At 41.8% G+C, this 14,653-nt stretch overlaps 1 protein-coding gene across 5 annotated transcripts in view; it reads left to right on the top strand.

The window, feature by feature from the left end:
• LOC122565162 (uncharacterized) overlaps positions 1-14,653 on the top strand; it is an 87,012-nt gene that overhangs the window by 40,800 nt on the left and 31,559 nt on the right. For all 5 annotated transcript variants that reach the window (XR_015751877.1, XM_043720862.2, XM_043720859.2 and 2 more), the window contains one exon: positions 2,998-3,118. Coding sequence is in view for 4 of the 5 variants with exons in the window: in XM_043720862.2 (XP_043576797.2) it covers positions 2,998-3,118 (121 nt within the window). In the remaining variant the exon portion in view is untranslated. The remainder of the gene's footprint in view (positions 1-2,997; positions 3,119-14,653) is intronic.

The following is a 14,653-nucleotide window of genomic DNA, read 5'->3' as shown; positions in this document are numbered from 1 at the left end:
GGGATGAGGGAGGCATTTTCAGGATAGCAATCTGTAAGTAGTTGTATGCTGCAGGTATTCGTGTTGGGGCCACAATAATTTACAATATATGGTAATGATTTGGATGAGGAAAGTGAATCTGCTATCACTAAGTTTGCGGTGGGTGGTGAGGATGGCACAAACCATCATAAAGAGATATAGAGTGATATCATAAAGTGAAATGAGTGAGCAAAAATGTGGTGCAGAGAATATAATGTCGGGAAGTGTGAACTTATGCTCTTTGGACGGAAGAATGGAGGATCTGAATATTATTTGAATGGAGAAAAACTGTGGGAATTTGGGATTCCTCATCCATAAATAGCATCCAAGTTCAATGAATAATAGAGAAGGCAAATAGAATTTTAACTTATTTAAAAGGAAATGGAGTATAAAAGTATGGAGGTTTTGACAAAACTAAACAAAGCACTAGGAGAAAGTGAGGACTGCAGATGCTGGAGATCAGAGCTTAAAAATGTGTTGCTGGAAAAGCGCAGCAGGTCAGGCAGCATCCAAGGAACAGGAGAATCGACGTTTCGGGCATAAGCCCTTCTTCCTGAAGAAGGGCTTATGCCCGAAACGTCGATTCTCCTGTTCCTTTGCTGCCTGACCTGCTGCGTTTTTCCAGCAACACATTTTTAAACAAAGAACCAGTCAGACTACAGCTGGGCTATTGTAAAGTATTGATCTCCTTAACTAAAGAAAGATAGTATAATCATAAAATCTCTACAGTGTAGAAAGAGCCATTTGAAGGATTTTTGAGTATGCACCAACCCTCTAAAGAGCATCCCACTCAGGCCCAGCCCCACCCCATCTGTGTAACTCCACATTTACCATGGCTCGCCCACCTAGCCTGCACGTCTCTGGGCACTATGGAGAACTTAGCATTGCCAGTCCACCAAACCTGCACATCTTTGGACTGTGGGAGGAAACCAGAGTACCAGATGGAAACCCGTGCAGACACTGGGAACTCAACATAGACCGTCCCAAGGCTGGAATTGAACCTGGGACTCTGGTGATGTGAGGCAGCAATGCTAACCACTGAGCCATTGTACCACCCTAAAAATATACTTGCATTAGAGGCAATCCAAAGAAGGTGCACCAGACTGATACCACGTATGAAGGGACAGTTTTATGAATAGATTTTTAACAATTCATTTATAGGATGAGGGCATTGCTGGCTAGGCCAGCATTTATTGCAACCCTAATTAGCGTGGGTCTCGAGACAAGTGTAATTCGGATGGTAATTTAGTAGACCATATGGGTTTTTCCAACAATTGACAGTTGTTTAATGGTCCTCATTAGACTCTTAATCCAAATTCCACCATCTGCCTTGGCAGGATTTAAACCCACACCCTCAGACCATTACCTCGGTCTCTGGGTTAACAGTGCAGTGACATTACTACTAGGCTGTTGTCTCCCCTTGCATGAGGAGAGGTTGAGTAGTTTGGGCCTGTACTCATTGGAACATAGAAGAATGAGAGGCGACCTTATTGAGACAGGAACTTAATAGGGTAAGGTTGTAGAAAGGTTGTTTCCCCTGGTGGGCTATTCTAGGACCTAGGACCAAAGATCTTAGAGTAAGACCATAAGAACTAGGAGCAGGAGTAGGCAATTCAGCCCCTTGAACCTACTTTACTATTTGATGTGATCATGGCTGATCTCATCCCAGCATCAGCACCACCTCCTTGCCTATTCTCAGAACATTTCTACCCATTGCACATTTAAGAATGAGATAGGGAAGAATTTCTTCTGGTGGGGTGATGTATCTATGGAATTCTTTCTTGCAGAGGATAGTAGAAGCTGGTTCATTAAAAATCTGCCAGGAGAGAACTTAAACAGTAAGGGAATCCAGGGGGAAGGCAGGAAAACTGCTTTGAGTATTATCAGGTAAGCCGTGATCTCATTGAATGGCAGAGCGGACTCTGGCTGAATGGCTGCCTTCTCCTCCTACATCTTAGAATAGAATATTGTTTATTGTCACGTGTGCTCCATTGTACAAGTACAGTAGGGCACCATCTTAGGTACAATTACCTCAGTACAAATCTTGGATACAAAAGAGGAATAAAAAGTAGTTGCATTACTTTAGAGTTTCCAAAATAATTTACAAATAAGACATTGTTAAAAGATTGACTTCACAGCCAGCTAAAAAAGTTTCAAATAAACATTACATTGTAGCAGCTCAGCACAGTGCCTCCACACATGGTCTGACCTGTGCCAAACCCCAGTCCAACAGCCAATCCCACTCTGCTTCAAGTCCGCTCTGTGCCTGCACTCAGCTACTCCAAGGTAAGGAGCAGGACTGCCTCCCCCACGCCAGTCTCTGCCAGGGGCTCCCTTTCTCACATGCTGCTCCAAGGCTCAAAGCCTGTACCTGCCGCTGTTCCAGGATTCACCTCCTGGGCTCAGGGGAGAGTGGGATTTAAAAAAAAGGGAACAGGCGGAGCTGAGGAGCTCTGACAGAAGCATCATACTATGCAGCCAAGTTGCCGATGTACTTGTCTCACTTGCTTTACTCACAGAATGGATGTAAAGTGTGACATTTGATCTCTGATCATTGTACTATTCATGACTACATCAATAAAGTTCCACGTGACTGAATAATATCTCTGGACTTGGCTTGCTTTTAGCTGTTTTCTGTTGATGATGTGATTTGCATCTTGCTGGTTCCTAGCTATGATAGCCCCTAATTGCAATGCCAATACCTCACCACACCTGCCCCAATGCTGCATGTTCCAATCCTCCCTCAGATGAGACTATCACCCTTTCTGAATTTTGACCTTGCCCCCTCGAGCCAGGGGATATTCATCTCACTGATGAATGTTTGTTTGAGTGAGGAATTGTCAAAGACTCGATGCTGGCTGGATGGCAGTTGGTAATTTCTGTGGAAACTCATTTGAGCACTGAATTCTCCCAAAAACAGTCCTATGATGAGAACTGGACCTTTTGATGTAATTTTTTAAAATTTTCATGACTTCACAGGGAAGAAAGGGTGACATCCAACTTCCCCCAATACCATTCTGGACATGTCCACCTACACCGATACCAGTTGGTGCCACCCAGACTGCATCTGATTTCCATGGCGACACCCTCCATTCCTGTGGTAAGTTGGAGTGAATGCATCTTTATATTTCTTAATTTAAATTATGCTTTTAAAATAATTTGATCTAATTAAATTATCCATATCTACTACTAATTTTACCAGCTCCTCTTTATTCTGTTTGCTGTTTCTTTTTAAAATTTTATGCAGGTTCAGTTTTCAGAAATTTTGTTTTGGAAAATTTTCGGTATGACTTGGATCTATTCATTGAAAGATGCATATGTTCATCAGGAGTCAGGCTAACTTTCTAACAAGAAAAATCCCAAGCAGGGAATTGTGACAGGATTTCCATTGTCACTGCGGTCAAAGAGAAGCAACTTTGTAGTACAGCAGTACTTAAGTAGAGAACAAGCAAATACTTTCAAGTGACCGAAGGAACAGCCTCGAATAATGGCTCTGAACCCTGTTTGGTGTTGTTTGTTTCTGATCCAGGTTTCTCACTCTCAAACTGAACGTTAAATTCTAACAAGTTAGAATCATGAGCTCTTAGGGGATCTTTTACTCTGAGGTCATTTATTAAACCTGCCTTATTACGCATTACCAGATCCAACATAGCCTGGTTCCCAGCTGCCTCCATGACACATTTTTTAAGGAGAGCTATCTATAAGACCATAAGACATAGGAGCGGAAGTAAGGCCATTCGGCCCATCGAGTCCACTCCGCCATTTAATCATGGCTGACGGGCATTTCAACTCCACTTACCCGTATTCTCCCCGTAGCCCTTAATTCCTGTATGAATTTTTTGTCATAGTTGCTGTTTCCAGTTTGATTAACCAATCAACATGAAGATGAAAGTCACCCATGATTATTGCATGTATTATTTTACATGCTGCAATTATTAGTTGACTTATACCCTTTCCCACAGTGTGATTAGTGTTTGGGAGTCTGTACGCTACCCTTACCAGTGTCTTCTCTCTCTTCCCTCTACCCAAATTAACTTTACATCATCTGAGCCTAGATCATTACTCACAACTGTCTTCATTTCATCTCTTATTAACAGTGGTATGCCACCACCTTTTCCATCCCTACTGTCTTTCTGAAAGGTCAATTATTCATGAATGTTAAGTTCCCCGTTCTGATCTCCTTGTAACTATGTCACCATAATGACGACTAGATCATACCCATTTATCTCCATATGTAAGGTCAGATGGTCTGTCTTATTCTGAATGCTTTGTCCATTCGGATACAAAGATTTTATAGGCTTGTCTTTTAGCAATTTTTAATCATCCTAATATTTCTCTGCACTGTGGTCCCATTTTCCTCTCACCTAGATTACCCTGTCTACTGTTTTTGCATTTAACTGTAATTTTTAATTACCATCCTTGTTTCTCTTTCCTTTGTCACCCTGCTCAGGTTCCCACTACCTTGGCTCTCTAGTTTGAACCCGTCCTAACCCTAGCAGATACTCATCCTAGGATATAGGTGCAGATGTGACCTATACAGTTTGTACGAGATTTACCAGTCTTAATGTTCCAGGAGTCGGAAGCCCCTTTCTCCAGCCACGTATTAATCTGATGCATTCTGCTGTTTCTATTGTAACTGGCACATGGAATCTACAGGACTTCTATGAAGATGTAACTGGAGTTGAGTGAGAGTTAAAAGTAGAATGAGCTACTACAGCTGTTATTTTCTGTGAACGTTCTAATCCTGACGGGATTGTATAGAGTCGATACAGAAGGGTTTTTTTTTCCCTGGTGGAGGAGACCAGAACAGGGAACACAATTTAAGAAAGACATCTCCCTTCCAAGTCTGACTGAAGGATATGATTTTTTTCTCTTCGAGCATAAACTGTAGGCCACTCAGTCCAGTGAGTCTGCCTTGCAATTCATTGAGATCATGGATGATCTGAGAATCCTGAACTCCACTGTTCCCCATACCATAAGACTGTAAGACCATAAGATATTGGAGCAGAAGTTGGGCCATTCAGCCCATTGAGCCTGCTCCACCATTCAATCACGGCTGATAAGTTTTTAAACCCCATTCTCCCGCTTTCTCCCTGTAACCCTTGATTCCCTTGACAATCAGAACCTATTTACCTCAGTCATAAACATTACTCGATGATCTGGGCTGCCACAGCCTTTTGTGGCTGTGAATTCCAGAGATTCACCACCTACTGGCTGAAGAAGTTTCTCCTTATCTCTGTTCTAAAAGGTCTTCCCTTTACTGTGCCCTCAAGTCCTAGTCTCTCCTAGCAATGGAACCATCTTCCCAACATTCAGTCTGTGCAGGCCATTCAGTTTTCTATAAGTTTGAATAAGATCCCCTTATCCTTCTAAACTCCATTGAGTATAGATGCAGAGACCTCAAACATTCCTCGTATGTTAAGTATTTCATTCCTGAGACCGTTCTTGTGAACCTCCTCTGAACATGCTCCAGGGTCAGTACATCCTTCCTGAGATATGGGGTGCAAAACTGTGCACAGTACTCTAAATATGGTTGGATCAGATTCTTACAGAACCTCAGAAGTACATCCCTACTTTATATTCAAGTCCACTCAAAATAAACACCATCGTTGCATTTGCCTTCCTAACTTCTGACTCAACCTGCAAGTTTACCTTGAGAGAATCCTGGATTAGAACTCCAAGTCTCTTTGCAAATCAGACTTCTGAATTTTCTCCCCAGTTAGAAAATAGTCCATGCCTCCATTCTTCCTACCAAGGCGTTTGACCTCACACTTTGCCACATTGTACTCCATCTGTCACTTCTGTGCCCACTCTCCTAACCTGTCTAAATCCTTCTGCAGCCTCCCCACTACCTCAATGCGACCTGTCCCTCTACCTATCTTTGTATCATCTGGCCTAGGTTCCTTCACCTAGATTGTTAATATATAGTGAAAAGTTGTGGTCCAACACTGAGTCTTGCGGAATGCTACTTGTCCCCAGCTGCCATCCTGAGAAGGACCCTTTTATCCCCACTCTCTGCTTTCTGCCAGACAGCCAAGCTTCTATCCACCTTACCTGTAACACAATGGGCTCTTCTCTTACTCAATTGCCTCCTGTGTGGCACCTTGTCAAAGGCTGCCTTGAAATCCAGATTGATAACATCTGTTGGCTCTCCTTAGTCTAACTTGCTCGTTACTTTCTCAAAGAATTCTAGCAGATTAGTCAGGCATGACCTCCCCTTGATGAAACCATGCTGACTTTGTGCTCTTTTACCATACACTTCCAAGTATTCAGAAATCTCATCCTTCACAATGGGTTCCAGGATCTTACCCCTGACCGATGTTAGATGAATCGATTTGTAATTTTTCGTCATTCGCTTTACTCCCTGTTAAATGGGTGTGTTACGTTAGCGATTTTCCCAGTCCTCTGGGATTCTCCCTGACTCTTGCGACTCCCAAAAGATCACCACTAAAGCCTCCACTATCTCTTCAGCCATCTCCCTTAGAACTCTGGGGTGTAGTCTATCTGGTCCAGGTGATTTATGCACCTTCAGGCCATTCAGTTCTTCTAACACTGTCTCCTTGGTGATGGACACCATACTCAGCTCTTCCCCCTCACTCTCTTGAATGTTTGGGATATTACTTGTATCCTCCACTGTGAAGACTGACGAAAAGTAATTATTCAGTTCCTCAGCTGTTTCCTTCTTTCCCCTCTACTATATCTCCAGCATCATTTTCTAGCAGTTCAATGTCCACTTTTGTCTCTTTTTTGCCCTTTATATATCGAAAGAAACTCTTGCAGTCTTCCTTTATATTACTGGCCATCTTACCCCCATATTTAATCTTCTCCCTCCTTACCTTTTTTGGTTGCTATTTGTGAGCTTCCCAATCCTCTGGTTTCCCACTGTCTTTCACCACATTATATGCTTTCTCTTTTGCTTTTATGCTATCCCTGATTTCCCTAGTCAGCCATGGTTGCCTCATTCTCCCTGTACCATGCTAACTTTTCCTCGGGATGAATCTCTGCAGTGTCTCCTGATTTACTCCCAGAAACTCCTGCCATTTCTGTTCCATTGTCTTTTCTGCTGCATCCTCTCCCAGTTTATTCTACTCAGCTCCTCTCTCATACCTCTGTAGTTGCCTTTATTCAGCTATCATACCGTTAACTTTGATTCTATCTTCTCTCTGTCAAATTGCAGAGTAAATTCAATCATATTATGATCACTACCCCCAAAAAGTTCCTTCACCTTAAGCTCCCTTATCAAGTCTGCCTCATTGCATAACATTAAATCCAGTATTGCCTGTTCCCGAGGGGGCTCCACTGCAAACTGCTCCAAAAAGCCATCTCGTTGACACTCCACAAACTCCTTTTCTTGCAATCTATTACCAACCTGATTTTCCCCTTCCACCTGCATATTGAAATCCCACTATAACTTTGCCTTTCCTACGCATCTTTTCTATCTCCTGGTGTATTTTGCACCCAGCTCCTGGCTTCTGTTTGGAAGCCTTTACATAACTCCAACTATGTTTTTTCACCTTTGCAGTTCCTCAACTCTACCCACACAGATTCTACACCATCTAACCCTGCTTTGTTTCTTGCTATTGACGTCATTTCATTCCTTGCTAATAAGGCAACCCACCCCTTTTCCCACCTGCCTATTTTTTTCGATAGGATGTATATCCTTGAATATTCAGCTCCCAATCCTGATCCCCCTTGCAGCCTCTTCTCCATGATGCCCACCACATCATACGTGCCAATTTTGATCTGCGTCCCAAGCTCATTTACCTTATTCCCTAAACAGTGTGCATTCAGATCAAATATCTTCAGTCCTGTATTAACGGTATCCTTCTTCTCATTGTCATTCGTTTGCCCAGCATGCTTTGTCTGCTAACCCTTTCCAAACACAGTCCTATTTGAGTGTGTGCACTTTGATAACCGCTCCTGTGTTCTGCACTCTTTCTTCCTCCTTTATTTTGAGCTTTCTAATTTCTCCTGTAATGTAACCCTCCACCCCCATGTAGTTTAAAACTCTTCTGCAGCCCTAGTTATGCAATTCGCGAGACTCTGGTCCCAGCGCGGTTCAGATGAAGACCGGCCCATCAGAACAGGCCCTTTCTTCCCCTTCATGTGCCAATGACCCATGAATTCAAACTCATTTCTCCCACACCAATCTTTCAGATAAGCATTTGCCTTCTTAATATATTGACTCTGTGCCAATTAACTTGTGGCTCAGGTAGTAATTATTATCTCTTTTTCATTCTGCTTTTTAATTTAGCTCCTTGTTGTTCATACTCCTTTAGCAGAACTTTTGCCCTAGTTTTAGCTATATTGTTGGTAGCTACGTGGACCATGAACACTAGATCTTTACCCTCCCACTCCACTTTCCACTGCAGCCAAAGATGAGATATCCCAAACTTGAGCACCAGGCAGGCAACATAGCCTTTGGGACTCTCGATCCTGGCCACAGAAAACAGTGTCTATGCCTCGAACTATACCGCTTGTATCCATTACTGATTTTAAAATCTGTCATCTCAACCTTGTATATACTTAACCACCCAGCCTCAAGAGCTCTCTGTGGTAAAGAATTCCATAGATTCATTGCCCCTTTAGAGAAGACATTTCCCCTCATCTCTGTCTTACATGGGTGACTCCTTACTCTAGGATTATATCCTAAACCTTCCCACAAGGGGAAACAACCCCTCATTCTCTACACCATCAAGCTCCCTGAGAATGTAGTATGATTCAATTAGGTCTCCTCACATTCTTCTAAACTCCATTGAGTGTAGGCACACCATACTTAGCCTTTCATCATAAGAAAATCACTGCAAAGCCAGAATCAACTTAGTGAAACTTCTCTGAACTCTCTGCCAATATATGCTTCCTTGGGTAAGAGATGAAAACTGTTCACAATATTCCACAATGTGGAGGTGCTGGTGTTGGATTGGGATGGACAAAATCAGATCACACAATGTCAGTTATAGTCCAACCGGTTCATTTGAAACCACAAGCTTTCAGAGTCTCGCTTCTTCAGTTAGCTGGTGAGTGAGATAAGTTTGGCACAGAATTTATAACTAAAAGGTCAAAGGGTCATATAACTGATGCGACTGTATTGAACAAACCCAGGTGGCTGTTAAGTCTTTAATCAGTAAGCGTGGAGATGCAGGTTTTGACCGATTTAATATGTAAATCCCAGAATTTCTTTGAAGTCACTGCCCTGCGATAGCTTGAGGTTTTAATCCAAATAAACATGACATCTTGGGTCAGACGATGTATTTTAGGTGCAAGGCCAGTTTCCAGTCACCATCCTATAACTCATCCACGACCACAATGTCTTCACCTTTGACAACCAGTTCTTCATCAGACACACAGAACAGCCATGGGGATCAAATTTGCCAATATTTTCATGTACAAATTCAAAGAAGAGTTCTTTACTGCAGAGGACCTCCGACCAATGCTTTACACCAGATACATTGACGACATTTTTCTTACTTTGAACTCATGATGAGGAATCCCGGAAACAACTACATAGTGATATCAGCAAGTTTCATCCCACTACCAGACTTGCCATGGACTCCTCTTTGGAACCAGTGTCATTCTTTGACACGTGCATCTCCATCAGGGATGGACACTTCAGTACCTCAAGGTCGCAGATAACCTCACGATGCTGCTCTTCTCTAGTTTCCACCCTAAACACATTAAAACAGCCATCCCCGACAGACAAGTCCTACGCATACACAAGGTCTGTTCAGATGAGGAACGTGACGGACACCAGAAGACTTTGAAGGGCACCTTCAAGGACAGGATACGATGTTCAGGGCATCAGTTGCCAGTTCTGAAGTGCCACGGTGAAAAACTGTAATGAGCTCTTTAGGAGACAGACGCTGATACAACTGATAGGATATCATTCCTTGTCTAGTACTTCCTGGGAGTGGAGAGACTACTACATGTTGTTTGCAGCCTACAACACTTTATCAATGAAGATGAGCACCTCGCCAAGATCGTCCCTACGCCTCTACTACTTGCCTTCAAACAGGCCATTATTCGTAGTGAACTATTCAGTCTTCAGGACAGCATCGACCGCAATACCATACAACCATGTCACGGCAACCACTGCAACCTGTGTCATTGTGTCAACATGGAAATTACCATTACACACGGGGACTCCATCCACCACATGCATGGTAGATATGTGATTTGGCCAACATTGTTTATCTCCTACATGGCAGGCAAAGATCCCCTGAGGCATGGTACATGAGTGAAACCATGCAGGCACTACACCAAATGACGAATGGACACTGCGCAACAACCGCCATTCAGGGATGCCCTTTCCCAGTGAGGAGACGCTTTAGCTTTCAAGGACATTCAGCCTCTCAGATCTTCGGATGACCGTTCTCCAAGGCTGACCTCAGGATACACAGCAATGCAGAGTTGCCAAGCAGAGGGTGATAGCCAAATTCGGTACCCATGAGGATGGCCTCAACCAGGATCTTGGGTTCATGTCATACTACAGGTGACCTCCCCATTCGATCTCCCCTCTCCCCCACCCTCTTCCCCCACTGCCCGAGGGGTGCATTTGTATTTGCTGATACATTCTATTTTGTTGGAAAAGCACGTAATCTCTGGACAGTCACTCAATGTAGCATTTTGTATATTCCTACTTTGGAAATAAAACCAGTCTGACTCCAGATTGAGACACAGGCTCGAAACAAGGCTTCACACCTAAATACGTTGTCTGACCTGAGATGTCACCTTTATACAGAGGTACCTCAATTTTTCCAAATATCGAATTATTCAAATATTGGATTATCTGAAGAAGATTTAAAGATTTAAAGGCAAGTGTATTCGGTTTACCTGTGCTGAAGAACGTGAAAGCACTGGCAAAAACAAACACAAGCAGCTCAAGCATCAGTGATTAGATTTTTTTTATAAGTTAAGGGTTGTTGCACAGCCCTTTGCAAAAGTTAGTGTTTTACAGTATTCCAGTTACTTTACTGGGCCATTCATTTTTAAAAAATGGCCATGAATGTAAATGCACGTGCGAGGCATTTACATTCTGTCTTTCTATCGTGGGACTGAGTTCCTGGAAATTGACAAATGCTCTTGTGATCGCAGAAGCTGTTTGGGGCCTTGTTTAATGCTGTGATTTGATAAGCAGTATTTATGTGCTGGTAAATCCTTCTCATTTTAACCTGTAACTTATAGACTGCAAGGATTAGTTTGTTTAAATGGCAGACCATTAAAATTATAGATTTAAACAAATTCTCCGGTTGAGCACACCGTCAGACCAGTATAACTTCCCCTGTTTATGGTAAAATCGATTATCCGAATAATCAATTAGCTGAAAGAAATAGTGCCCGCCCATCTCGTGCGGATAATCGCGATTCCTCTGTACTGATGAGACCTCAAGTTATCTTAGGGCAGCGACTTGAAAGAAATTCTGGGATTTACACATTAATCACTCAAAACCTGCATCTCCATTCTAAATGATTAAAGACTTATAGCCATCTAGGTTTCTCCAATACATGCATGTCAGTTGTATGACCCTTTGGTCTTTTTACTTATAAAATCTGTGTCTGATGTATTCTCTTTCACTAGCTACCTGAAGAAGAAGCAGGGCTCCCTAAGCCTGTGATTTCAAATAAACCTGTTGCACTTAGCCCACTGTGATTTTTGACACAATATTCTAGGTATAGTTGAGTTAATGACTTGTATAGTCTTGCAAGGCTTCCCTGTTTTTGTACTCCAAAGGCTTCTGTTTATTCCCTGCTGAACTTGTATACTATTTTTGTGGTTTATGAATGAGAACTTCCAAAACCCCTGTGCTTCAGCTTTATGCAGTTTTGTCTTGAATATTCAGCTCCCCTATTCTTCCTGTCAACGTGAATAACCACCTATCTTCCCACATTATATTTCATCTGCCAAGTTTATGTCCACTCACTTCAGGCATCATGAGACTCTGTGTCATTCTCACCACTTGCTTTACTACCTATATTTATGTGGTTGCAATCTCAGGATTGTTAATCTGTGGCATTCTCTCCCTTGGAAAGCATTGAAGGCTGGGTTGTCATCTCACTCCGACTTGAATAAATTCAGACTTTTTATGGGCCGGAGTCCAGGGATTCAGGGCTACGAAGAAAGTGGAGTTGAGGTCACAACCAAGTGAGCCATGATTGAGTGGTAAAGGGCTGAAAGGAGCAAGAATAGGCCAGAGTTGTGACTGGTCTCTCTTTATAATACTGCCACTTCCACCGTGTTCCCACCACTAGTGTCTTTCTTTTCTTTGCTGCCTGAACTTGTAATGCAGGTCAATCTGAGCATAACAAAAACAAATCAAGCAATAGGGTTTAATATTTAAAGATAAAAATATCCAAGTTCTTTTGATTCTGAGATGGACTTCACTTACAGTAGTTGACGTGTACTTTTGGAATATTAAAAGAAAGATTTAGAGGCACTCTAGAGATTGCAAATATGATTTACAGAGATATTCCCAGTGAGAAGTTTTCCTGTTTGTGGTGAACAGACTTGGGAGTTTTTTCTGTTAATAAGAACATTTAAGGAAATAAATATAAAATCCTACCAAGTTCTGAGGAAGGGTCACTGGACCTGAAACATTAACTTTGATTACTCTTCACAAATGCTACCAAACCTGCTGAGCTTTTCCAGCAATTTCTGCTTCCAAATTCTGTTTCAACTGAGTCTTTATTGTTTTTGGGGAAGGGGACCATCAGTATGAATAGTCATCAAGAAATCCAACATTTAAGGTCCTGCATAAAATTGACTCAGTTAAAGTTCAGTATCTTTAATGAAATGAAGTAGCAACAGTATTTTAATTTAACATTGAGTTTCAGTTCAATATTGTTTGCGATAGACCTCCTGTATCCTCTGCCTCCTTGCAATGTTTCCCATCTTCGGCACTCGGTCTCCCTGGCTGCCTTCTAGTTCTTGTCCCCTCCCTGATCCCTCCTTATTGCTTCCTCACCCCAGCTCTGTGATTCACCCACTCTATTACCTTTAAAATCTCCTGTGCCCACTTTCTCCTGGCTGTCTTTCTGAACTTGCACAGTGAAGCCTTGGACTCTACCTACTGATAGATCTTGGCCAGTGTAAGTCGTTCAGCCTGCATTGGCCAATGCCTGTCACTAGGTGGACCCTGGTGAATTAAAATCTCTTCATAATCCGTAATAGCTATTGATATTTTTACACTTTATTTCACTTTCAAGCTATTTCACCTATGAACCTAGGAATTATAATTGTATCCCATTTCAATTTAATGTTGTAAAGTCATTTCCTCTCAGAAGTTACTTTGAAAGTTATTTCACCTTGGAATACACAATGTTACACATGTACAGTGCAGTCTTTCAACATGTTTTCTGTGAGGGAAACCTGCCTGCAGGAACTGAACTCTGGTTTGCACGTTTATTCCTACTTAAATTTGAGCTTTTCAGAAACATAATCACATAATCATTCCTGATGAAGGGCTCCGGCCCGAAACGTCGATTTTCCTGCTCCTTGGATGCTCCCTGATGTGCTGTGCTTTTCCAGCACCACTCTCTAATCTTGACTATAACCTGTCCACCCCAGTGCATATGGTGAGTGTGATGGAGAGCTTGATACAAAGGCTACGAAGATTCCATGTTCAGAGAGGCAGTAGCATTGGCTGTCTATCTAATTGGATAAACAAATGTACAAAATACAAACGGTGGAATAAAAATGATCCCTTTGGCACAGCCAACCCATATCAGCATTTTGCCTGAAAATGAGCAAATAATTTGATCTAATTAAGCTATATGTTATAATCCCAGCTGATGGTATTACCGAATAAGTCAGATCTCCGAATGGAATCTGGCTTGATAGATTATACTGCTTTATTTTTAGTTAACATGGTCTTTCACTGAAACATAATCGCGAGTCCACAGAATCTCTTTAACAACAGGAGAGGTTTATGATACATGAGCCATAAAACATCAAATTATCAAGATATAAATTGGTTAAAAGAAATGTAAGTCTTAAAACAATCAGCAAAACACCATTTTGACTTATTTCCAGAGTTTACAGAGAATTCAAATCTAGTGAATTTACCCCTCTATATCAATATTTAAGTTTGATACAACTGGTTCTCCTCAGTTCTTTGTTGAGAAGTGTGAAATCATCTGTATTAAGAAAGTGAGAGCTCAGATTTTCTTAGCTCTGTGCAATCTGCAGATTTCTAACGAAAAGACTCTTAAGTGTTACATAAATTAAACTTTTCCATTCCAGTAACTGTGCTTTCCCTGAACTATTCTATTCTATTTTCTAGGAAATCAACTATTTTTGCCTCTGAACTGACTTAAAATCTTTGTTTATAAATCTAATATTGATCCCTCCTTATCTTGATCCAAAAGCAAACTCATGGCCTCTAATGTCATAGATCTAGCACATATTAAGCAGTCTTCCGTTTAACCCTCCAAGGGATCCCTGCTGTCTGGCACATACTGGAGTAGGTCACTATCCTGGTAGGACTATCCAATCTAGTTTTTGTTTTAAACCCTTCTGAAAAGTAGCCAACCCCATATTCCACTCTTTTTAAAATCATAACTCAAATTATATTAGCATGTTTTATTCTTGTGTACAAATTATGCATCTTGAATCACACTTGTACCTACACTTCCAAGAATGA

Source organism: Chiloscyllium plagiosum, unplaced genomic scaffold (assembly GCF_037043375.1).
Source record: "Chiloscyllium plagiosum isolate Xiang-an unplaced genomic scaffold, Cpla_swu_hap1 HiC_scaffold_28, whole genome shotgun sequence".
In the NCBI taxonomy this organism is placed as follows: Eukaryota; Metazoa; Chordata; class Chondrichthyes; order Orectolobiformes; family Hemiscylliidae; genus Chiloscyllium; species Chiloscyllium plagiosum.
The sequence above is the reverse complement of the archived record's forward strand: the minus strand, read 5'-3'. Positions and strand labels throughout refer to the sequence as shown.